At 36.9% G+C, this 25,945-nt stretch overlaps 1 protein-coding gene across 2 annotated transcripts; it reads right to left on the bottom strand.

The window, feature by feature from the left end:
* Positions 1–1,723: 1,723 nt before the first annotated feature.
* Positions 1,724–24,144, bottom strand: slc7a1a (solute carrier family 7 member 1a). 2 transcript variants are annotated; one of them, XM_081355217.1, is made up of 13 exons: positions 23,966–24,015; positions 16,008–16,072; positions 13,662–14,127; positions 13,276–13,434; positions 12,766–12,934; positions 11,554–11,687; positions 9,744–9,966; positions 6,106–6,242; positions 4,801–4,903; positions 4,496–4,701; positions 4,248–4,399; positions 3,040–3,148; positions 1,724–2,849 (listed from the first exon to the last, which is right to left on the bottom strand). In XM_081355217.1, the coding sequence occupies exons 3-13, from the start codon at positions 14,029–14,031 to the stop codon at positions 2,659–2,661; spliced, it is 1,953 nt and encodes a 650-aa protein (XP_081211343.1). In that variant the 5' UTR covers positions 14,032–14,127; positions 16,008–16,072; positions 23,966–24,015; the 3' UTR covers positions 1,724–2,658. The 2 variants fall into 2 exon arrangements, with proteins under 2 accessions (XP_081211343.1, XP_081211342.1); XM_081355216.1 differs by lacking the exon at positions 16,008–16,072 and having other exon boundaries at positions 23,966–24,144.
* Positions 24,145–25,945: the final 1,801 nt, after the last annotated feature.

Raw genomic sequence — 25,945 nt, 5'->3', positions numbered from 1 at the left:
GATTTTTAAGAAATTAATATGCATTTTATTGCATGACATAATTTGATACATCAGAAAAGCAGAACTTAATATTTGGTACAGAAACCTTTGTTTGCAATTACAGAGATCATACATTTCCTGTAGTTCTTGACCAGGTTTGCACACACTGCAGGAGGGATTTTGGCCCACTCCTCCATACAGGCCTTCTCCAGATCCTTCAGGTTTCGGAACTGTCGCTGGGCAATACGGACTTTCAGCTCCCTCCAAAGTTTTTTTATTGGGTTTAGGTCTGGAGACTGGCTAGGCCACTCCAGGACCTTGAGATGCTTCTTACGGATTCACTCCTTAGTTGCCTTGGCTGTGTGTTTCGGGTCATTGTCATGCTGGAAGACCCAGCCACAACCCATCTTCAATGCTCTTACTGAGGGAAGGAGGTTGTTGGTTAAGATCTCATGATACATGGCCCCATTCGTCCTCCCCTCAATACGGTGCAGTTGTCCTGTCCCCTTTGCAGGAAAGCATCCCCAAAGAATGATGTTTCCACCTCCATGCTTCACGGTTGGGATGGTGTTCTTGGGGTTGTACTTTTTCTGTTCATCCTTCTTCTTCCTCCAAACACGGCGAGTGGAGTTTAGACCGAAAAACTCTCATTTTTGTCTCATCAGACCACATGACCTTCTCCCATTCCACCTCTGGATCATCCAGATGGTCAGACGGGCCTGGACATACGCTGGCTTGAGCAGGGGGACCTTGCGTGCGCTGCAGGATTTTAATCCATGACGGTGTAGTGTGTTACTAATGGTTTTCTTTGAGACTGTGGTGCCAGCTCTCTTCAGGTCATTGAACAGGTCCTGCCGTGTAGTTCTGGCCTGAATCCGCACCTTCCTCATGATCATTGATGCCCCACGAGGTGAGATCTTGCATGGTGCCCAGCCCAGACCGAGGGAGATGACCGTCATCTTGAACTTCTTCCATTTTCTAATAATTGCGCCAACAGTTGTTGCCTTCTTTTACCAAGCTGCTTGCCTATTGTCCTGTAGCCCATCCCAGCCTTGTGCAGGCCTACAATTTTATCCCTGATGTCCTTACACAGCTCTTTGGTCTTGGCCATTGTGGAGAGTTTAGTCTGTTTGATTGAGTGTGTGGATAGGTGTCTTTTATACAGGTAACGAGTTCAAACAGGTGCAGTTAATACAGGTAATGAGTGGAGAACAGGAGGGCTTCTTAAAGAAAAACTAACAGGTCTGTGAGAGCCGGAATTCTTACTGGTTGGTAGGTGATCAAATATTTATGTCATGCAATAAAATGCAAATTAATTATTTAAAAATCATACAATGTGACTTTCTGAATTTTTTTTAGATTCCTTCTCTCACAGTTGAAGTGTACCTATGATAAAAATTACAGACCTCTACATGCTTTGTAAGTAGGAAAGCTTGCAAAATTGGCAGTGTATCAAATACTTGTTCTCACCACTGTATATATATATATATATATATATATATATATATATATATATATATATATATATATATATATATTTGACAAATAAAAACTAACTTTGAGTAGTTTCTTTAGGTGGATACCCAATGTGGCACAAGTAATTAGACTACTGATTGTACTTGTGTTAATAATTATGATTTTTTTGTTTTTGATATTTAGAAAGTTTATAACATTTATATTGTCTGTATATATTTTAATATCCAGTATATATATACTGTATATATATTTTTTTTTATTTTTTTTTACATATTTCAATGGTAAATGGCTATTTTAAATTTTAATAATATTTCACAATATTACTGTATTTAAAATTATTTGCTTGGTGCATAAGACTTTCAAAAACCTTTAAAAAAATCTAAGGAATTTATTCCAACACTTTTTTTTAATTTGAAAAATATTTAGCTTGACAAAAACACAATGTGATATGTCCAAACACCTTAAATGACCAAAATATACCACTAGATATTAACTTTTCTCCAAATATTTAAAAAAATGCCTGCTTTCCTCCATCTGCATAGAAGACACAGTAGCCAGCACTGTGACAGATAAAAGCAACTAATGCTGGTAACTGCTCAACCAGACCACCAGGTGGCAGTACTACCCGAAGGTCTAGTCTGGGTGGACCAGTAAAAACCTACACATTCTGGATTAGAGCAGTTCAAACCAGCCAGAAAAGGTTCCTAAATGGGACCTCAGACAGTACTACAAATTCAACAGAAAAGCCAAGCATGATTTGATTTCTTCCTCTCGTCTGTTGTAAGGTACGTAAAACAATGACATCCAACATTCAGAAAGAGCAACTCTGATTTAGCTTGAATTGCAATAGTAAGACAAAAGGCACAAGTTCAATTAGATCAATTAACAAAAGCAGCCGTCGACATCAAATACTGCAGCTCACATCTTTTTTCTCTCTAAAGCCACTCAATAAAAGGTCCTGTGCCTGTTTTGGTTACTTCGAGATCTCTTAAGTAGAAAAAAAAAACTTGAGAGTTGTGAGAATACTCAAATACTTTCACCCATGTAGTGTGCACCTAACAGAGCCCTTAGACAAGGAAGTGACATCGTTAAATCGGTCAAAGAGCTCCATCTGATTAGATTCCAACGGCCTGTGCTCCTCACAACCTCTCAGCGGTGTGATTTAATGTAAAGTTTGAGTAAATAACGTAACACTGTTCCACATTAGAGATCTCCATCCTCATCAACCTGTGATCCATGGCCATTACAGAGAAAAGCCTCCTTCTCCGGGGTCACACTGTCCCTGTTTAGACCGCAGGCTGGTTTGTACACACTCAGCTCCTCGTCCATACTGGAATGGGCCAGTGCAGCTTCAGTACTGTGCCAGATTCCATAGCCAAAGTAGATTACGAGTCCTGGAGAGAACAGAGGGATAATGGAACAATTTATTGACCACATACATGCTTTCCTGGAGGCCATTCATAATCGCCAAATGACCGAAAGCCTAAATTTGATCTTTACAAACAGCACAATTAGTGTTTACGAGTGGACGGACCAGTTTTCTAAATTTTTGCATACTGGCTCGTGAAGGAGCATGTACTGTACCTATAGACATCCAGATGGCGAATCGAATCCAGGTTCCCCTGTCCAGCTGCATCATCAGGTACACATTGACAAACATGCTAACCACCGGGAGAAATGGAAGCAAAGGAACCTGTTGGAGGATGTGAAAAATTAGTACTGTAATTAAAAAGGATTGAAATGCCAGAATTACAGCTTACAAGAATGCCTATGATAAAGAATTACAAAACCTTTGGAAAATATAGTCTAAAAAACACATGGCAAGCTCTTAGAAATGTCCTCTGTGTATTCATGTTAATTCAGTACAATTTCAGTATTATTATTTTTAGATTTCAAATTTTTCATATTAATTTTGGTTTAAGTTTTAGTGATTCTGCTATGTGCTTTTTAGTAATTTTATTACTTCAACTTATAGTTATTTCAGTTAGTTGCCAAGACAAAATTGTAAGTTTTTCCATCTATTTCTTATATTTTATTTAAGCTTTAATTCAGTTACCAAAAATATTTTTTAGCAAAGTTTAGTATCAGTGACACTGGATGGTTTCATGTGGTTTTAAATGTTTATTTTTGACTTTTTTAAGGTCATATCATGAATTATAAATTCATAAAATTCTTAACGTATTTGAAAGTCATACAACACAACATTAAATGATATGATATTTTAAGAGACCTTGACACAGCCATGACATTATGGGTCCTCTCTTTTTCTTTTTTGTTAGTTTTTTTGCATGTTGACTTTACCACATGATTTTATTGGTCACATTACATGACATTGATTGAATCAGGACAGTTGTATCACCCTAAAATATTTGGAAACAAAATAATAATAAAAATACACACACACACACACACACACACACACACATATATATATATATATATATATATATATATATATATATATATATATATATATACTGTATATACAGAAATTAAAAATATGCTTGTCACAAAAGAGGTCCATTCAAGTAATTGCATGGATGAATAGCATTTTTCATATATTTCTGGATAAATTCATATAGATCTGGACAAAAAAAAAATTAAGCATCTGACTCGACATAACATAAAACATAGTTTTCTCATTGTGTTTAATAGTTAATTATCAACATTCGATTGAATGAAACTAACTCTATAAATAGTAAATCTACCTCTAAAAGAGCTGTTTTTATTGGGTGTGACCACATCCTGGTACTCTGTTAGATGTGCATTTGTATTATGCCTTGACGTCTAACCTTAAAAGAGAGCTTGGTTTTACTCTCAGGTTGTCTCCAGATGATAAGCGTGATAATGACGCACAGGCTGAACAGGACACTGAGAGTGACAATATTCCACATTGCAGTTCCGCCCAGGACAGCCAACAGACTGAAGCTAAGGATCAGCATACCTAGAAGAGACACCGTTTAGAAACCTCCAAAAAACAACTGAACAAAATCAGAAAGCCCTAAGATCTGTCTTAATGTGGAATCGCACTGATTCATACCAAGCAGACTTGTGCAGATGTTAACGATGAAGCCTGACATGTTGGAGGGTTCAGTGATGTGGGGGAAGAGCATTGTTCTGAAGCTGAATCGCTCTTCTATGCCAGGAAGAATCCCCATGCTAGGCGTACTTATGGTCTCGCTCATTTCCATTTCTTCCTGTGTGTTTGCTAAGTGATATATCTGAGAAAACTGTTCGGGCTGGTACCTGTAGATTACAACATCGTTTTACTGAAGGGACTGTGAATAGCCTCATTGTAAGTACACTGATATTTAAAATGCATTCATTTTATATGCATCTGCCAACCTGAGTACTAAAACACAGGCGGCGACCAGGGTGTAGGCCAAAAGAGTTCCTATAGACATCAGATCAACCAAGTCCTTCAGGTCAAACAGGAAAGCCATGATAGCTGCACAGGAAGGAAGAGAATCGGATATTGTCATCTGTTTTGAGGATAGTTTGATATTTATAATGAGCAATTTAATAAGGTTTCAAAACTATATCTACTGTGCAAAGAATATGAATGTGTTGTTTAGGTCAACATGACATTAATACTTATTTCAAGGTAAAAGAAAATATAACAATTACATAAACATTATTCCAAAGAAATACTCCTAAAAATGCATTTGTGTCTTGTTTGTCAGCAAAAAATAATTTAATATTCAGTCAAGAGTCAACGCTCATGGATTGTCAACTGTTACAAAACATTTATCAACATGTTTAAATTCCCATTTGTAATATTAAATAGATACTTGTATAAACGTGACTGGCACTTTCCACAAATAGGGTATACAATGATATCACATTACTTGTTTTAACCCTTGAATGCATAAAGAGGGTTTTATAAATATTTTATCAATAAAAAATATTTTTATTTGATATTTTATTAATTTCTAAAAATTCTGACCTGATATTTCCTTGTCATAGAATAGACATTTTTTTATATCGCTACCCGAGACTGCATAAAGGGGATCAAAATGACCCGTATTTATGTTTTTTAACATAGTATATTTTGATATGTTTTTAAAATAATAATAACAACAATAACATTGATTTATGAAATATTATGTCTATCTGCAAAGAGTATTTTCAAATTATGTGTGGGGAGTGAAATCTTGATGTTTTTTGGTTAATGCGTTCTACCGTTAAAAGTTAAGGCAAAAATAATTTAGAGAAAATTAAATAATCTCCTTAGAAAATAAGAATGATAATAATATCTCCTCGAAGTGTCATTAGTACCCTATTCATGGAAAGGGCTAAAAGCATAAGCAATTCAAATCTTTAAATGCATGGAATGGAAACAAAACTATACACAATGTCAGTCTTTAGTATAGCAAAACTGACGTCATGTATCACCTAATGTTTGCACAATAAAACAAATAGTTCAAAGCAAAGTCTTTCTTACAAGCTTTCATTCCAGGAAACTACTGGAATCAAAAAAAAAAAAAAAACATTAATAATTCCAATTACATGTAACTGCTCCATGTTTGTCTTATAAACAGTGAGTTTCCAACCTCCTCCCTATAGATATGTACAGGCTGGTGTTTCTAACAGCAACAAAAGCAGCCCACTGGAGCCCTGCATTCCCACAATGCCTTCCTCTGCTCTTACCAGCAATGACCCCGGAGGCCAGAGTGGACACGATGGGCGTCTTCTTCTCGCTCACCCGTGCCAGAAACGAGAAGAGCAGACCGTCCCGGGCCATGGCAAAGATTATACGTGGGAGGGGGAACAAGGACCCCAAGAGACTGATCATGGAATGATCAAAAAAAAAGAAAGAAAGCAGAACAGAAAATAGAAGTAAACACATAAGCCAACTGGGCAGCTGCCAGAGATTGTGTCAAAGGCAGAAAGTGGATAAATCCAGTTAAAAAAAAAAAAAAAACTGTTAAATGCCATTGTAGTTTTGGGGGGCTGGCAGCGTCACCCGGCCCATGCCAGCTAGGTTCAGAGTGACGAAAATTTAGTTTTTCCATGCAACATGCTCCAGTGGACGGATGCACGATACCGCACACGTAACGCGACGTCAGTAGATTAGTAGCATTAAAATTCGTTCTCACCTGCGACAAAGCCTGCTGTTATAGTGGCAGATAAGGGTGTTTTTGTTCTCTCGCTGATCCCAGCCATGAATTTGAAGAGCAGGCCATCGTCAGCCATGGCCCAGATGACACGGGGCATGGGGAACATGGCACCAAGCAGGCTGCCGCGAGAGATGGAGAAAACAAACCATGCGATGCAAAAGAGAGACACAGACATAGTGCATTCATACACTGCTGTGGTGTTATTATAAGATAGATACATGCCACAAATAGGCCACCACCACCAATCAGAAGAGAGATTAGACCACCAACACAAAGATAAAATATTTGCAAGAGCATAAGCCTAAGCATCAATCTCTTGGCATTCAAGAGTGAATTTTGAATGATGATTTTAATGGTGAAGCATGTAATTTCTGAAGCACTAGTGGTAAACAAGTGACATTGCAAAAATAATGATTGTTTCCATATGCGTCTACCACCCCTTCCGCCTTAGTTGAAAACTCAAACAAACAGTGCAATGTTTTGAAAGCGCCACATAGCCACAGCGTTTGCTCTTCTGGGAAATCAGCCTACAAATACACACTTCTAATTTGACTGGCTGGTGTTTCACAACTTCTAGGATTCAGCCATTTTTTTTACCAGTCCGCTCAGTGTTAAGGCCTGTTCACAACAAGAATGATAACTATAAAGATAACGATTATGGTAACTATATTAGTGGCCACACCAACAGACAATATTTCCTCTGTACAGATGAAAACGTTATCGAAACGATTCGCGTTCACACGGATCCGCGGAAACGACTAAAAACACTGTATTATGCGTGCCAGACAAGTAATTGGCAATGTCACTTTGTCAAGAAAGACTACGCACCCGCGCACATAGAGCTGGTAAGTCCCGCCCCTTCCGCTAACCCCCCTGGACCTCTAGGTTGAAAAATCGTCAATGCAAGTGAATGGGAGAAAATAATTATTTTCTGGTCCCGTTTGAATTTTGCCATGAATGTGAACATATGTTGTCTGTGAATTTTTTATATAACTTTTCGTGTAAAGAATGCTACAATTTAGAGGGTAGAAGTTTGATACGGTTAGACTTTGTGTGAGAGCACTTTGTGGACTACAACTCTCGACGCGTTTGAAACGTCACCACCACTAGCACACGGACACTAACTCACGGATCCCGCTAAACATGGCTGTGTCTTTGGTGCACTTCACCGCCTTCTTTCAGGGAGAGGACAAAATCGTTGAGGTTGGCGAAAACCACGGGTAAGTCAACTTTATGGGGTGACGTCACATAGGCGACATGCAGTCTTTCTGGTTATGTCTTTTCCACAACTGCTAGCCGAAGAATCATACCATATACTGTCAAACTCGTAACATGAAAAGTTATATAAAAAATTCACAGACAACATATGTTCACATTCATGGCACAATTCAAACGGGACCAGAAAATAATTATTTTCTCCCATTCACTTGCATTGACGATTTTTCAACCTAGAGGTCCACTTGGGGTTTTACGGGTGGGCGGGACTTACCAGCTCTATAAGCATTCATACGCGCATGCCTTAATACACGGCGTCAACGTTTTTACAGATTCACGTTTTTTGGGTGTTTATAACGTATCGCTTATAACGGAATCGCTTTCAAAACCCATTTAAAAAAAATTAAACCTACTTCAAAGTTTGCGTTCTCGGGCCACCAAAACGCTGTTGTCGTGTAAATGAACAGCCAGAGAGCATTAAAAGTTTCATGTTTTCAGTTGAAAACGGTGTCGTGTAAGCGGCGCCTAAGTTAATAACTAATGATTTTTACAATGGAAATGAATCAAAGACTTACTTAAGCTAGACAATGACTTTCTTCTAGAGCTGCTGTACAGCCAAAACAATATTTGTTTCATTCATTTCCTATTATCACTGTAAAGCTGCTTTGAAACAATCTGTATTGTACAACTATATAAATCCTTGACTTGACAATAACATTCTCTTTATGTTATTTTCGTCTGCTGCTTTAAATGCTCAAGCTCTTTAAAGCTGAGTGAATATTTTTTTATCGTTCATCAACTTGGAAAAAAATATGAAAGTGATTCTGTGTCTTTATTTTTTATAGATGTGGTGTGGACTATATATAATGATGATGACAATGATGACAACTATTAGTTCAATTTTGTACTCTCCTCAACTAAAATGTTACTTTTGTCAACTAAAACTAAATGCTCAAAATGAGGAAATATTGACTAAGACAAGTTATTAGCAGCATTTAGTAGCAAAAAAACTGATACCAATAAGCAGAACTATTCAGCTTTTTCAATTATGTCTGTGAAAGTTTTTTTGTTTATTATGGTATCATGTATAAAAATGGTTTCAACAGATAAATCTACAAGTAAAACCTAATCATACACATTGGTCAAATAATATGACCCTGTCTAAACGGGCAGTCCTTAGGTAGCTATTTGAACATAAAATTACACACTTCACTTTTGAATGGATTCCAAAATAGTATTTTAATAGTGAAAATATTGCAATAACTGGAAACCAAAGAGAAAAATGCCATTAATTCTACTTCAACTGAGGTTTTCATTAGTGTCATAAGTTTCATAAGTTAGGTGGATTGTTAGAAGGATGAGAGGTTTAGGACTTGGATAGATCATGCAGAACACATTTTCCCTTTATAGATTACACACAATTCATGCTTCATAGTACAAACAACATGGTGAATATGCATGTAGGCCATAACTATGAGACTAATTGTTGCCTGACTTTTATGGACAGAAAAAATGTAGCATGAAGGCTTAATCCCACTCATGGCCTGGACTGAGAGTGTTGCATAACTGAGAAACAGGATTCATAACTCAGCACACCAAATTTCCTTTCGTATTTTTAGCAAGGGGCTCATATGAGCTGCCTCAGATAAATATATGCACACACCATCACGCAATTTATTCCCGGACTGCACTCTCTCAACCTCCCTTGAGTTGTCAGAGTTCACTTAGTAAAATTTTATGATTGGATTGGTCAACTTCCTTAAGGTTGTACTATCAAAATGACGGAGGTCTTTTAAACAGCAACCAGGCTTGAGGGTAATTACATCCATTCACTTCAGGGAACATGGGTAATTATTTATTTCAAGTACATTTTTAGTGCTCTACCATGCAGGGGCTGGCTTACTCTAAACTGGGCCATAGTGTTTTAAAATGACTCATAGGATCAGTGCTTACCTGGTGGACAGGGCGCAGAGGGAGCCTACCGCCACAGCGTACGTGGCTCCTTCCCAGCCAACGTACTTAAAGGCTGCAGGAAGAGGGCTGTTTTTATCCAGCATGTAATATGGCATCATCATGGTGAGGGCAGCCGATACACCAAAGTATGCCACAAAGCAGATAAGGAGGGAGGAGACGATCCCGATGGGAATGGCTCTCTGGGGGTTCTTCACTTCTTCACCTGTGATATGGAACAGAATATTGTGAGAAACAGTATTTAGTTATGGAAAATTGCATGCTGCAGGCTGGACTCGAACCTGCATCATCCATGTCACCATTGCCCAATTATGTCAGTAGCTAATTGCTCTATCACAGCACCAATAACATGGTCAGAGGCCATAAACAGACCTATGCCCAGACTATCAAATAACATGAGTTCTTAGACAGTTTGTTTTTCTCAAGAGAACATTAATGTAACAAGACACCAGTTTATTTCCAGCTCTTTACATTATTGATATGTGGGGATTTAATTTTGTTCCATCCTATCTCATGACATGACTGATCATTATTGTGTGAAATAGAAAACGAATTGATAGATGTTTGTCTTTTAATTAGTGGCTCGACAAATACTATGGAAGTTTCCAAGTAAGAGTAAAAAAATAAAAAGGGTAATTGTGAGATAATTAAAATAAGAATTATTGTATCTCGTTTGAAGTCACATCACTGTCAGATATTAAGCTTCAATGATGTTGTAACAAGAAATATAGTCACAATAACCTTTTTATTATGAAACAGATTTACATAAAATACAGTATATGAATTTGCACAAAACATTTTTATTTTTATTTTATTTTTATCTCTCTCATGAAATAGACGCTCAGCGCCTTGCCACGCTGCTGCCGTTTTAAAAAACAGAAAAATTATAATTATATTATAATATTCTAAATTATATTAGTAGGGTTTCTGAAGGATCATGTGACACTGATGAATAAATTAAATGTTAAAATATATTAAAATAGAAAACAGTTATTTTAAACTGTACTATTTCACAATATAACTGCTTTTACTGTATTTTTGATCAAATAAATGCAGCCTTGATGAAAATAAGAGACTTATCAAAAACAAAAAAAATCTTACCAACCCCAAACAGTAGTGAACATCAGACTTACATTAATTCAACTACATTTAATTGAGCCATTAAGAAGCCTCGTAGTTAGAGAATGCCTCGGCTGCTGCAGTGAGTAGTGTGAGCATGTTCGCTTTTAGCAAAAGTTCCTATAGCTTGACCTTGCGCAGGGCACTACATAAAACAGAGGAGTAGTATGTTCATGCCAGCAGTGGCAAAGAGGCACATGGGTAAATTAGCATTCCTGACCAGCGTGTAGATGAGGAGGGGTTACTGAATGTGAACCACAGCTACAGGGAGGAAAACATGTCCAGACAAACCCTGAAACACTCTAGCCAATGGAAAGCAAGGGAATGTGGGGGAGTGAGCCGCCATAAAAGAGGGGGGCCAGAGGCAAACCATAAGCAGAAATCCACTGAGAATATCCATGCAAGACGATTATAAACATAAAGGAAACTCTAAATAACCTTGACCAAAGCAACATGGACGCAAGCCAAATATGTAGGTAAAATAATAGCCTCACTGTTGTACCAATGCAGCACTTTATATGTAGAAAACATGGTTATTACGCAATTTAACCTCACTTGTGGACATGCATAATATATTTGACATTTTCAAGTGAATTTCAGGAGAAAACGGGTGCCTTCTAAAGATTAGACATGAGATTTGAGAGCACTGGAGTTCAGAGTGATCATTAGGTACCTGTGGTGGCAATGCAGTCGAACCCAACAAAGGCGTAAAAGCAGGTAGCCGCTCCTGATAAGACCCCTGTGAAGCCAAAAGGCATGAACCCACCTTCACCCAGAATCTCTCTCGAAGGCAGGGACTGTGTGGAACTGGTCGGAGAGAGTAATGTAGACATTTTTAACATGACATTTGAATTTGAATAAACATAATTTAAAGGGGAAGTGTGTCATTTCTGGAGATGGTCCTCACTGCAGAACACGAAATCCAAGGGGAGGAGTTGGATCCAGATCCAGATCCAACTCCTCCCACCTTACATATACCTAAACCTACCCATCTCCACCCCCGATCCCTAAACCTACCAATCTCCATCCCTTAGATCCAACTCCGCCCCCTGGATCTCGTGTACTGCAGTGAGTTGCTACTGGATTTCTGTGACACTGTGAAGGGAATTGTGTTAAATATATGGAAACATACACTACCGTTCAAAATATTGGGGTCGGTAAGATTTTTTTATCTTTTTTTTAATCATATTACGCAAATTTTGGGATATCGCATTAAAAAAAACGCTGGATGGATATGCCAAGATGCCATAAACTCGCGCGTAAGAAACTTATGTGCTCAATTGAGTCACATTTACCGAATAAATTTCTCGATGCGCATCAAAAAAGTCATGTGACTTTGCACAATAGGATGGCATAACTGGACTAACCAGCAGACCAATCTTGTAAGTGGCTTCTCCTACTGCAGCAACTTCCATTTTTCTTTGTGATATTTGGCGCCAGTTTATCAGGAAGTTTCGTACTGCCATATTCCAGTTTTGCGCATACGATAAATTAGCAATTTTGGATGGAAACATTGAAAACAGTAGTGCTGCTTAATATTTTGGAGAAAACATGATACATTTTTTTAGGATTGTTTGATGAATAGAAAGTTCAAAAGAAAAGTCTTTATTTAAAATAGAAATCTATGAACATTCACTTTTGACCAATTTAATGTGTCCTTGCTGAATAAAAGTATTAAATTCTTTTAATAGTCCAAACTTTTGAATGGTAGTGTACATCTACATAGGTCAAGTTTTCTTGAGATAATGTTGATATAACTTGGTATTTGACAAGATTACAAATCACAAAATAATAAACAGAGCTTCCCTATGTTTGGAAGTTATTTCTTCTTTAAATAAAAACACATTCCAAGAACGTTTTCCAAAAGTCAGAAAACACGACTCACTTAAGGGTGGAACTGGTACCGTTGAGAATCTCATCAGGGTTCAGGTGCCAGTTCTTCAGCGTACCTTTGACAAGCCCGGATATGACCATGAACAGCAGCACCAGAATGTTGATGCAGGTGAACACTTTATTGACCATGGCTGACTCCTTCACCCCGAAGGCCAGCAGGCCTACAGCAAACAAAACGTAGTTCAAAACACTACGGAGCAAAGTCAACACAAAGGGACGCTAAATATATACATTGAAAAAGCTTTCATTTTCAGAATGAATGAGTGTTTCACAATCACTGTTTTAAATGTAATATTTCATCTTTTAAAAATGTATTTCACATGTTACGCAGTAGAAGACAACATGGAAATTACATAGCATGCATATATATATATATATATATATATATATATATATATATATATATATAAAATCATTATTTATAGCATTTTATGGCCCTCAGGAATACACAATTTGTTCAGCCATGGAACCCAATGTAATTGGCGCTCTAGTCATGTTTTACCTGTTAGAGTGAGGATGATGAATACAGAAAATATATCTGGGTACTCCGCCAGAATGCCGGGAGCGTTCATGGACATGTACTGACGACAAAATTGCTCAATATGTTTTCCAATCAGCTCATCAAATGTGGCACTCCAAGCTCGGGCAACGCTTGAGGTTCCTGAGAACGTTTTACAGATAATAACATAAGACATAAAGAAAGATAACCATAAGGAAATGTAAAAACCTTCACTATACCTCAGTTTACAGACTCACATGTACCAATTTGTGCCATCTCAGTTTTAGTTTAGAGGTTTCACAGAAATAATGACTACATATAAAAAAAAAAAAAAAAACATATAGTAGGCCTATAGGAAAATACATGTAGTTGTTAGTGTGTCATCTCACCTATAACATATGAAAGTATAAGGTTCCAACCAGTTATAAAGGCCCATAGTTCTCCTACAGTCACGTAGCTGTACAGGTACGCTGAGCCCGTTTTTGGCACTCTCGCCCCAAACTCTGCATAACAGAGGCCCGCGAGCACTGAGGCCATGGCCGCGATGAGGAACGACAACACGATGGCCGGTCCGGAGTTTTCCCTTGCCACAGCTCCGGCGAGGACATACACCCCAGCTCCCAAAGTGCTTCCCACACCAAGAGCCACCAGGTCAAAGGTGTTCAGGCATCGGGAGAGACGCGATTCCTCCGAGTTGCAATTGACAACCTTCACCCTCAGCAGCTGCTTCCCGAAACGCAAAAGCTTTTTCAAAACCATTGTTGATACGATCTGATGCCAGCCTCTTTTTGTGCTTCGTTTTATTGCTGTTTAACTCTCTCAATGTTTAGAATGTTGTTGAGAAGTGTTGTTTATCTGTGGGAAGAAAACACAAAGTAATGAACTTGAGGAACTGGCATTGGCAATCTATATATTGAAGATGATTAAAAGTGAAAAAAATTAAATAAAATTAAAATATTGATCACCCCCCAAAAAACAAAAGAGAGCAGCATGAACATTCTTCAAAATTTCTTCTTTTTGTTGAAAAAAGTATCATGGATTTAGAGAGAGTAAATTATTACTTCAGTACGTCAAACGACTGGGTAACAATGTTATGATATGAAAGTACTGTAATTATATCCAATCATTTTGTCTGATAAAGTTTATATGTTTTGAAAGATTTAAAATTTTTGCTTAAAATTCATTTCCACACAAAATACATTTCCAGATATGAACCTAAATGCTTCAGCAATCATATAGCCAAGCGGTTAATTGTTACACCTTCCCAGTTTGAACAAAGTAACTAGGCATTTTCCAGATATTTTTCACCAGAGATAAGAGCAAACATTACATCCTTTTCCTAAGCTCCAGGACACAAACCAGCACATTGTGCACATAGCAGCTGTTAAATTTTTAAGGGCCTAAAAACGTGCAGAGCACTGACACATATTCACTTAAACTTGTAGCCAAACACTAGCCAAAAAAAACCAAACCTCTGATGAAAAGCACAATTGCCAAGAGTCAAAATGTACTGTACTGTGCGTACAAATGGGCGGCAGCTCTCCAGTCAATAAGTTCATACAGCTGCACTGTCTCCAGTCTAAGTACTGAACATTTTTCCCAAGTGTTGAGTAACATAGAGAGAAATCCATAAAATGTGACTGGTGGCAGAGCTGGAGAGGCCCACCGGGGGATAATCTATCATATTCACACGAACTGACATGTTACGCAACCGAGAGCGGATCTTAATGGCAAAAATACATGCAATTGCAAAAGAACAACTGGGATCTGTGTTCACAAGCACTGTGAGACCAGCCTGTTCTGAGAAGCTAATTTCATGCAAATGAATCTCTCTATGTGAAGCTACCATCATACTACAGATGTATGTACAGGAGTAAATTTGGTATTTTTCTCACACAATAAAGGAAAAATACCTTTCAGGAGTAACTAACTAAAAGTTGTCACTGCATTTTACAAAAGTATGACAGTAGCTCAGCTGATGTAAAAATAGTGCAGCTTTTTTTAGCCAACTTTTTTCCCCAAGCTAATTTTGCACATGTATATAGTACAATAAAGCACTGTTTTTTGAGACATGTTTTTGCAATAATCCAATAAAGATTAATAACTCTTCACTTATGCCTAGCACTGGGAAGCACACTTCAAAAAGTGCTCTGCTTAAGATCTATAGTTTTAATCTAGTCGTAGCTGGTCAACCAGTTGGTCCCTCAGTCTGACCCTAATATCCCTAAACCAGTAAAATAGGCATGACCAAGCTAGGAGATACAACTAGAAATCCAGTTTAAGCTGGTTTAAGCTATTTTTAGCAGGGTAATTGAGATCCTCATTGTTTTTGTCCTATAGATATTGATTACTCTGAGAACAAATACATTTAGATTTTGATAGAAACACGTAGCATAGCTAACCACTTTTCTTTAAATAGTAGCTTGATTACAGTTTAACTACTTCAAACTATGAGTAACTTGAGAGGCTTTGGTTTGAAATTAAGTATGAGTCTATAAATTAAGCTACTGTGAATCGTGACCCAGTTATCTTTGTAGCTCCCATCTAAACAGCAAAGGGAACATAAGGAGTCACTTCCTGTCACACAAGCCACTCTTAAATGGAAAGTTCCACAGACGTAGAGGTTGCGACCTTTTCTTTCTCTGCTTCGGGGGCTATCGGATGTCTTGGATGTCATTAACATGGATCACACAACATGGAAGCAGGTTAGCAGAGTCACTCGAGCAGTACTGCACCTTTAACTGTTGTCATCTAAATCACGCAAGCGTGGCATGAGGGCCTGACTGGAACAAACCTGTTGCTGAAACAGAGCAAACACAAGCTATAGCTAAACGGTTTCAGGAGAAACCAGTGTTGTATCCAAGAATTTATGACACTGTGTGAACATGAAGAAAATGTATGTTTTTATATATGAGATATATATGAAAAAAAATTGCAATATACTGTATGGGAGAATGTCCCTTAAATATGTTTTGCTTAAAACACTTGACATTAGCACTTGACATTAATTTCGACAAATAATATTATATTTTATATAATGCCTATAATATATATATATATATATATATGAAGAGTTCAGATGCAAAAGCCTCTAAATGCCATCTGAAATTTTCTTCTAGAATGATAATTTTTATCAAGCTCGTATAGTTAAATTAAATAATTTCACTTAAATGGCAATGAAGATTACCTATTAATTGTAATTTAAGTGAAATTACTGAACTTAACTATACGAGCTTGATAAAAATGATCATTCAATAAGAAAATTTCAGATGGCATTTAGAGGCTTTTGCATCTGAACTCTTCATATATAATGTATTTGCTACATCAATTAGATAATAATATATAATAGTATATAAATACTTAGATTAAGTTTAGCTAAATAATTAAGCTATCATTTTGAAAAGATGCACAATCAGGTGTGGCGGCAGAAAATCAATGTAAGGTCTACAAAGCTTTCAGTTTTCTCACCTAAGAACATTTTGCACTAATCTAATACATTTTTGACAAAAAACATTTCCTATGGTTTTTATCCAGAGTAATCCAAGCACAAGCTGTTCCTGAGATGTCTGAGTTCTGTCCTGTTGGACCTCATTCAGATGTCCCAACATTCACTGAGTGAGCTGGTCTAAACTGCTCTAATAGTGTGACATCAGACATGTTGAGATATATGTCTCTATGCCATGCTGTAGGAATGCAGAAAGACCACAAATGCTATGAAGGCATTTTGGACGAGATTTATTACACACTTCAATTATCATTATGAACCTGATGCTTTACTCACAAACATTGTTTTTTAGAGAGCGTATGAAAAGCTCTGCTTAAATCTATTAGATTTTGTCCTTAAGAAAGACCCTACTAATCTCACAATGTCTCCTCAAGAGTTTCAGAACCGATTTCAAAAATGTCTCAACGTGTTGAGTTTGCCAAGAGACCCTACAGCCTGCAATCAAAAGTCATGCTAAGTTCATTCCAAGAACATTTTGAGATGCTCAGAACAGTTAACATCATTTCCACTACAGAGCTGAGTTGTCCTTTGTATTTTATCATGCTTAAATGGACAAATATACACAAAATTAAGTTATTTTACATTTGATTACTTTTTTTTTGTATTGTAATTTTTGTGCCTAAATTTATTGGTCGGACCAACATGAAAATCAAAGAAGTTCATTTCATTTGTCTCTTTAAATTGTACTTATTTGTGCAGCTCATAATTTATTTATTTGTTCTTGTTTTATTATTGACTGCTTACTTGTGTTTATTAATGTTTGAACTTCATATTAGTTAGCTTAGTAGTTTTTGTTGTGAAACTGGAATCAAGAATTGAGAAATTTCACTGGTCTCAAAAATGTTATTGTTGTATAAATCTTATTTCTTAGAATACAATATTGATAAGGGTCAAAAGCTACAGAGCCACACATGTGTGTGTGTGGGGGGGGGGGGATAAATTATATTTTTTTAGATAAATCATGGCCACATGTACTACTTTGTTCACTCGTTTTAATATAGTTAAATCATTGCCAAAATGACGGAACGAATAAATAAATCATGGGAGCGAATTAGAACAGTATGGCTATGATTTACCTAAAACAATTGAATTTGTTTTCTCATGTCATGTGCAGGCTCTATAAAAAATAATGAAAACAATATGGGTTGTTTTCTGGGAATCTAAACAACAGTAGAAAAAAATCATTGAACCTTGGTATGCTATCAACGTTGATTTCATAGCTTTACACACTATTTGACGTCTCAATTGTTTCTACTTTTAATCCTCCCAGGCATTTTAGTGAGAAATATCTGAGACAAAATTTAAATAAAACACAACCAAGATCTCCATTAGCATAGCATTTGAGTAAATCTTCTTGAATGGCATCATACACTTTGCAGCACTCTGTCCGCAGGAAACCACATGGAAAAAATTACATCTACATAAATCCTCATAGCTTCATCTGACAGCAGGGTTGTGTAAGGTTAATAGTGCCATCATTTGACATTCTGGCTCACTCAGGACGAGTGAGGTGACCACACGTAGTTTATCTGGCTAAATAAAGCAGGTGGGTAGAGCAGGGGTGTGTTGCCTGGGAACCAATCAGTGGGCGACTTTATGTTATGGTGTTTTAGTCTTGGAATGCTTGTGCCTTTTTATTTCACTTTTAATCACAATATTTCTTCAATAAAATCCCATCAGCATGTGAACTAGACACACTGATTCTACGCTAGCATCAATACGGGCTTGAGTACTGACGTCACAGACGTTTGGTGGTGTATGATCACAACCACAACACAAGCCCCTTCTAGAAACAGCAAGGCTTCAGATAGGAAATAGGGTCAAGGACACAGTGTCTACCCAGAAAGAAAATGAACATGTTTTGTTGATGTGTTTTTGTGAAGGTCTGTCCAACCATATGAGCATGTTTAGAGTGGGCGCAATGTACCTGGCACCGTCCGACTACCATTAGCTCAGAAACTTGTGACTGCTATTTTGCTTTGGAATGTATGTGACAAACATTATTCAGTTTTAGTCTTTGGCAGGAATGTCTAAACTCATTTAGGATGTGCTCGCAGCCAACACTCAGAAAAAAACTCCCTCTGTCTGACCCATCCACTTCTATTTTACAAAACCGTCAACAAGAAAACGAAAACAAGTTGGGTTATGAATAAATCCTCAAGCATGTCAAGGTATCACAATACTCTTTCACTCAAAAAACTCAATATTATAAGAAAACATGCTTTTTCTATTTTTTTTTTCTTCAGGGCCTTCTAGTACATCTTAAAGTCTTGGGCCTAGTTGTTTATAATGGCAACATGAAGTTCCACTCAATGGCTTAAAACAATTAAATCCGTGACTCGTCCTCCAGATAAAGACCAATGACTCTTTAAAAAGCACGACAGACGTGAAACAGGAGGGCAGCCAAGGTGGACAGAGTCTCAGCTGTCTGTCATTGGGAACAAAGCCAGTTCTCTACCTGTGACACTGTAATAAACTGTATAAACTATATACAAACACACATATATAAAATAGTAAAATATATACATTTATTTATATGGCTAAGTTAATCAAACATTAATATTAAATACATATATACAAATTAAATATTTAAGCCAGGCTGTTTTTTGGAAATAAGAATTTGTTCTCAAGTGACGGATACAATAAAAGTGAAATGAAATATATTATAAACGTCATTTTCAAACAAAGTTTTACTGCTGAGTAATGACTGATCAAAAATTAGATGCAAATACTGATTATGGCACTAAATGTCTGTCTGTGGCCTCAAAATGAGAGGCTGTTCGCTGATCCATGTTTATACTTGAATAAAAGCCTAAATCAAATCTGTTCATCATACTGTACATTAAAACGATAGTGTATCTTCAGAAAACTTGGACTAAACCTCTCGATTCATATGGATTCGTTTTACAATCTCTTTATGAACTTTTTGAAGCGTCAAAGTGTTCGTTGCATAGCTACCAATGAAGAGACAGAAAGCTCTCAGATTTCATCAAAAAGATCTTCATTTGTGCTCCGAAGATGAACGAAAGTCTTACGGGTTTGGAATGGCATTAGCATGAGTAAATGACAGAATTTTCATATTTGAGTGAACTAACCCTTTAATGTGTGCTAACATCTGTTGGAACAAGTTTAAATAATTTAAGAAATAGGGTAAGTGTACCCATTAAGGTTTTTTTCATAGATATTGACATAGTTTATAAGAAAAATCATTTGTTAAAATGCAAGATTAATCTCTCATTTGAAATTATATTAATTAGTTGATGTACATTTTAGAATATAAAATTAAGATAATTTAGAAATGAAGTCTGGCATGGGCTTAATTAGTACTTTGGCACCATTTAAGCCTGCATGTGTTCCAAATAAGCCCACATCATCAATGATTCACAAAATATAAAAAAATTAAATTATTTTAAAGAAGTAAAACATCAGTATATTTATTCAGTGACAGGGAAGTATTAAAAAAATCCTTTTGCTAATGTTTGATTAGAGCCCTGGGTGGGATGGGTTGGTGTTAGTGGCCGGTGGTCTGGAGCCTTAAGTTGGCTTGACTAGAGTTGTAACTGGAAGTTTGACCAGGTGTATCTCGGGAGCCAAGCTGAGTTAGGGCTCCATACTTTGGCTCCTAGTGGGCCCCTCTAACAGTCCCAGTGGCTCAGGACTGTGGGAGCTCTCCATGTCCGGAATCACAAGCCTTAACTCAGCTTGACTCCCGAATTATGCCCGATTTTACATAAAGGACTTTAGGACAAAACAGGCTCTATCTCATTTGAATGAATGTGTAATTTGTGTGTAAGTAAGGTAAGGGTAAAAGGTTAGTAAGGTAAAAGCACACAAAGACATGTTATCATTAAACACTTTCAGAAAATGTATCAAAGTTTGCACTTAGAGGGATTCCTCACTGAAACACATCAGGTGGGCTTAAATGGTTCCACAGTGAGTAATGGTGAAAAAAGACAATGTTTTCCTTTAAAAATGTAAGATATGTTTACAAATACATGCATGGAGCTTAAATATACTGTGGACTAGTATCATAGTAATTTTCATTGTGCCCACATTGAGAACTAGAAGTTCTGTTAAGTTTTTTCATTCAAGGTTAGCTTGTGTTGGCTCTAGTTTGCATGCGTTTTGTGGCACTGTACCATTTAAGCCCATCTTAAAAAAAAGTTAATTTATAAAAATAATCTTCTCTACAAAACAATTTATGATGTATTTATTTGTAAATGAATGTAAAATGAATCACAAAACATTCATTGTTTGCAGTTCACATGCTTAATTCTTTGGCAGTCTATCTTTCTGTAAGGCTAATGGTTTGACCTAGAGATTAGCTTTGAACGCAAGCTAATACAACTCATCTTTCCATTTAATGGAAAATGATATAAAATGATAAAGTACTATTTGTTCATACACAAAAAACAATACATTTATCTCTTATTTGACATAATATCAGTGTAGTTGCCAAAGAAATGGCAGAAAATTGCTGAAATGTGTTGATTTCTGAAGGGTCCCGAAACACCCAAGTTTTGGGGTGACTTTGTGTGAGGACCGCTGAGACAGCATGCACATGGGTGGGGCTAACTCAACATTGCCAAATGTAATTGGTATGCAATTAAAAATGCCAGGGAAGTAACAAATCACTGGATTGGTTAAAATAATAAGCAGCATAAAATATTATTTTCTCTTTTTTTAATTTGAAAGTGAGCTTAAAGGGTACATGGGCTTAATGGGTACACTTACCCTAAGGAATATTACCTCTTCCTTAGCATTAATAACCCCATCTAAACACCTTTTTGCAGTTTTTGCAGTGTTTATAGAAAAAACATGAATTTACTGTGGATAACTGCAATGTTATTTATTGTGGTGTTTGGTGTTTTAAGCCCCCAATGGCACCTTCCAGGCAGCGAGGGGATGGGTGGGTGTTAAGGTTGAGGGTAGGGTTAGCTGCCTCTAAGGAGCCATTGGGGGCTTAAAACACCATCGAGCATTTATTGTGCTTGTGGCTTCAGATCTTGCAACAGCGACTTAATTTCTCAGTCATGATATCATTTGAAAAATGTATATTGCAGCAAAAGTGGAATTAGAATCTGTGAACCTTTTACCAAGATATACTAGTCTAACATCAATATTAACATAAATGTTGACAATCTAATGGTTAGTTTATAACCATTTTCTAATGCATTTTATTGCTTCAGATTGATCTAGCTATACTCACATTTGATGACAGACACCCTAATTGGCTGATTGTGAGCTAACCACTCATTCGTTTTCAATTACATGCCTTAGACTGAACCTGCAACCTTTATGACATGCAGCCCAGGTTCTAAACCACTAGGCCACCACTTCCGCCACAGTCGCGGCTTGTTTTTAGCACGTTATACGTGGGATGTCAGGTAACACGTTATGTGTTGGGGGCATAGATAAACACACGTGACCAAATTACGAGAAATGCACAAATCAATTAGTTTACATAACACAGAAAACCTGCAGGATGAGCCATGAGGTCACGAGTCACAGATATAAATAAGCAAAACACTTCTACTTCCTACTAGCTAGCTAGCTAGCTCATGCTATCTGATTACTTTGGGTTTGAGAGGTCCAAATAAATAAAGAATTTTAGTTCTTGTGGTGATCTTCACATTGCACCATCACAATAAAAAGTCAGGGTCAACAACATCTAGTTTGGGATTCATTCAGACACGCACCCACACATAAATATTTTAGTGTAGTATCTATGGTAGCCTATCAAATAAAGCAAATAAAGAACATACCATAAACAGTCAAAGATCATCAGAGCTGTTTTCTATGCTCTTGACTGTGATCTATGTAATATGGAAACATTCAACAGGTTAATCTAAAAACCACTAAACATTTGACAGTGAATAATTTCTCTGTCCTACAATCAGCCAGCGAGGACTTACTGAAACAATCAGGAGCATTAAAAGAGCTCTTTGTTGCAGAAACCATCTGGTCTGAGGAAGAAACATTTCACATACAGTGACTCAGCTGTAGTAAATAAAGACCCTCTACTGGCCCCATTGGACAGACAACTTCACGTGGTAGAGCACTTGCATTGTTTACATATAAATACAGCTCATGGTGTGTGTTAGTCAGTGTTGATGGTGCGATGTTTTCCATTATAGCAATGAAAAAACATTGTTTATTAAAATTTATAATAAAATTCATCAATTAATCATATATATATATATATATATATATATATATATATATATATATATATATATATATATATATATATATATACAGCACTAAAGGTGTTTAACCCAGTATAAGACTGTTTTAATCTTCACCAACTGAACAAAATATGCAAAATTATTCTACTATAAATTATATGACTGTCTGTTTAACAATTTTTTGATCGTTTTGGAAGTAGCCTAATATCTTTAGACTAGCTACTGCATCTCTTATGACATGAGGTGACATGCCACTCTTTTAGATCAGTTTACTCTTACTAGAAGAAGAGACTCTGGTTTCACTTATAAATAGAAAAGATTTACCTACAGAGAATTTTCCTGCATTTTATTATTTAAAACAAGTAGACTTACGTGAAGTATAACCAAATTTATGTCATTATTTTATTGTATTCTATTTTTATCAATAATATTTAGTAGTCTTATTTTATTTCTTTAAATATTTAATTTTACCATTTCAGTAAGGCAAGGCAAGGCTATTTTATTTACATGTGCTATGCGTATCCTCCATAACAAAAAAACTATTTTCTATTTTACAGATGATCTGTCTGTTTTTACTTCTTATGATTTAAATAATCAGCAAACGAACTGTGCAACGACAAAATAGTTATTATGCAAGCCTGCGTCTCACAGTAAACCACAGACTTTAGGAGCAGCAACTTTCCATAAACCTACAATCCTTTTTAATGTCCGCTATCCCCTTTCCTCCTGCAGGACAGACCACATTAGAAGGCGGGACGCGGGAGACCCCGTGCGCCCCGTCCCACGTTTTGCTGCCCTGGGTGATAACGGAGCGCTGCTTCGTAACATGTGAAGTAGTTAAACCACCATGTGCTGCCGCGGACCTCCAGTTGATTCACTTTTCACTTTAATAATAACTAAAACAAGAGCGTAATGACCAAATAAACTTCCATAACTGATGGAAGTTTTAATAAAAACGCCTGCAAGGAAACTGTTAGCTGAAACAGATGTTGGGTCTTACCGTGCAGCTGGTCTCAGCGCAGATCAGACTGGATCCAGTGATACTCGTGTTGCAGGAAAACTTCCCTCAGATTGTGTCCTTCACCTCCAGCTGAGGCTTCTGTCTGTGGTTATGTGGGCTGAGTCTCCTGACAGGTGGTGTGAGTGTGTGTGCGTGTGTGGGGGTCATTTGTGATATGTAAGGGACATGGATCGGGTTTCACTGAGGTTTTGTAAATGCTCCTCCCGACTTTTACTATTCGCTGGAGAGAAACTGCAATTTTTACAAGGCATTTGAAATAGAACACAGAAGGAAATTCTAGGTCTAATTGTTTTGGAAAATAATTGTTAACTTTGCAAATATTTGCATTCATTTACATGTAGCTAATTTTATTTGTATGCCTAATAACAGTGGCGGCTGGTGCTAAAAAAATTTGGGGGGGCACAACAAACTGAATTTTTAATTCAGGACTGAATGTAGGCTTATTGTTAAATAACAATTTAACAGTGATAATAATGTAGCTATCATTAGCCTAAAGTTTAGCTAAAACTTCAGCCGGTAGGGTAGCCAATTGCCAAATAAATCTGAATTTTTGGGCTAAATGGCGATGTATGGTATAATCTGAGTATTTAATTATTATTTCTCTATTTGAATAAAAAAAAACCTGTATTTAATTAAAAAAATATATATATATCCTGATCGATATTGTCCTACAAACAATGTTCATATTGAAGGTTATAAAAATAAACATAGTGTTGCTGTCTATCTGCAGTCTATCCAAAAAGGGGTCAAATCACATTACATTCTAACATTGCAACATTACAATCTAAAAACAAAATAATGCTTTTTAAAGTAGTTAAATTTACTAAACCAAAAAAAAAAAAAGCTAATATCATAAAAATACACATGTAGGTTTGAAATTCTCTAGCACAATTATGTTCACCAACAACAACAAATATTCAACAACAAATGTTTTAGCTAAATATATTTATAATTTAGTGCTGCTAATGTATATTTTAGTCAGAATAATTGCGCTCCTATTGTTCCTGCTCCTGTTCGGCGCGCATGCACGCGGGGGCGCTCGTTCACGGAAGTATAGCTTGCAGAAAGCTCGCCCACTCATGACAGCAAACTGGACTTTCTAACATTTACAGATGGAGAATATGTCCGTGAAATGTAAGTTATGCACTGAGGAAATTATTGGATGTCACTTCAGCTTATGGCTAAATACTATTAGAGGTACATTTGTTTCCACCAATCGCTGCACAAGTTAAGGTTACGTATGATGACGAAAGCACGTTAGTGCGAGCCCTCCCGGAACCCATAGAGAATGCATTGCAGTGCCTGCAGTTCGAAAAAAAAAAATCTTTGAATGTAAGTCTATGGGAAGACTCTGGGCGATTCTCAGCCAGAGTGAAATCGCCCAAAAAGAGGCGGTACTCCACAGAACGTGACTCGGCGCTGATTGGACTATATCCAGAGGCAGAACAACAGTGAGTGACTGCTAGCGTAACTCTGTGGTTGAATGAGATAGTGATTGAAAAAGTCCCTTTCACACTTTAGTGGTGCGTCGCCCGATCGCCCTAATGAAGAAACCGCCGCTGCCTAATAAGTTGAAAACATAAACCGTTTTGTGTCTCGTCACACGGATCACATAAATGCACTGAAATGTTTGAGAGAAACAGTTTTTTCGCCGCTAGGGGTCGCTAACCTCTTACAATAACAAAGGCGTAGATGACGCATAAGGGAATTATGGAACTTGTCGTAATGCCAATGGATGGATAAACATCTAATGATGTTTATGGATGAGTGAATACAAAGATGTTTTTAATGTGACTGTCTGTGGTATGAAGCAGGGCGCGATTGCTAATGAGAGAGATATCAGCGCCACACGCGAGTCCCGCGGCGCGGATATAAAAGAATAAGGACATTTCATTCTACCGAACTACCTGCAAGTGCTTAATTAATACTCACACAGGTCAGTTTATTTGAAAAATGAAA

This window comes from Scardinius erythrophthalmus (genome assembly GCF_964197995.2).
Source record: "Scardinius erythrophthalmus genome assembly, chromosome: 23".
Lineage (NCBI taxonomy): Eukaryota > Metazoa > Chordata > Actinopteri > Cypriniformes > Leuciscidae > Scardinius > Scardinius erythrophthalmus.
The sequence above is the reverse complement of the archived record's forward strand: the minus strand, read 5'-3'. Positions and strand labels throughout refer to the sequence as shown.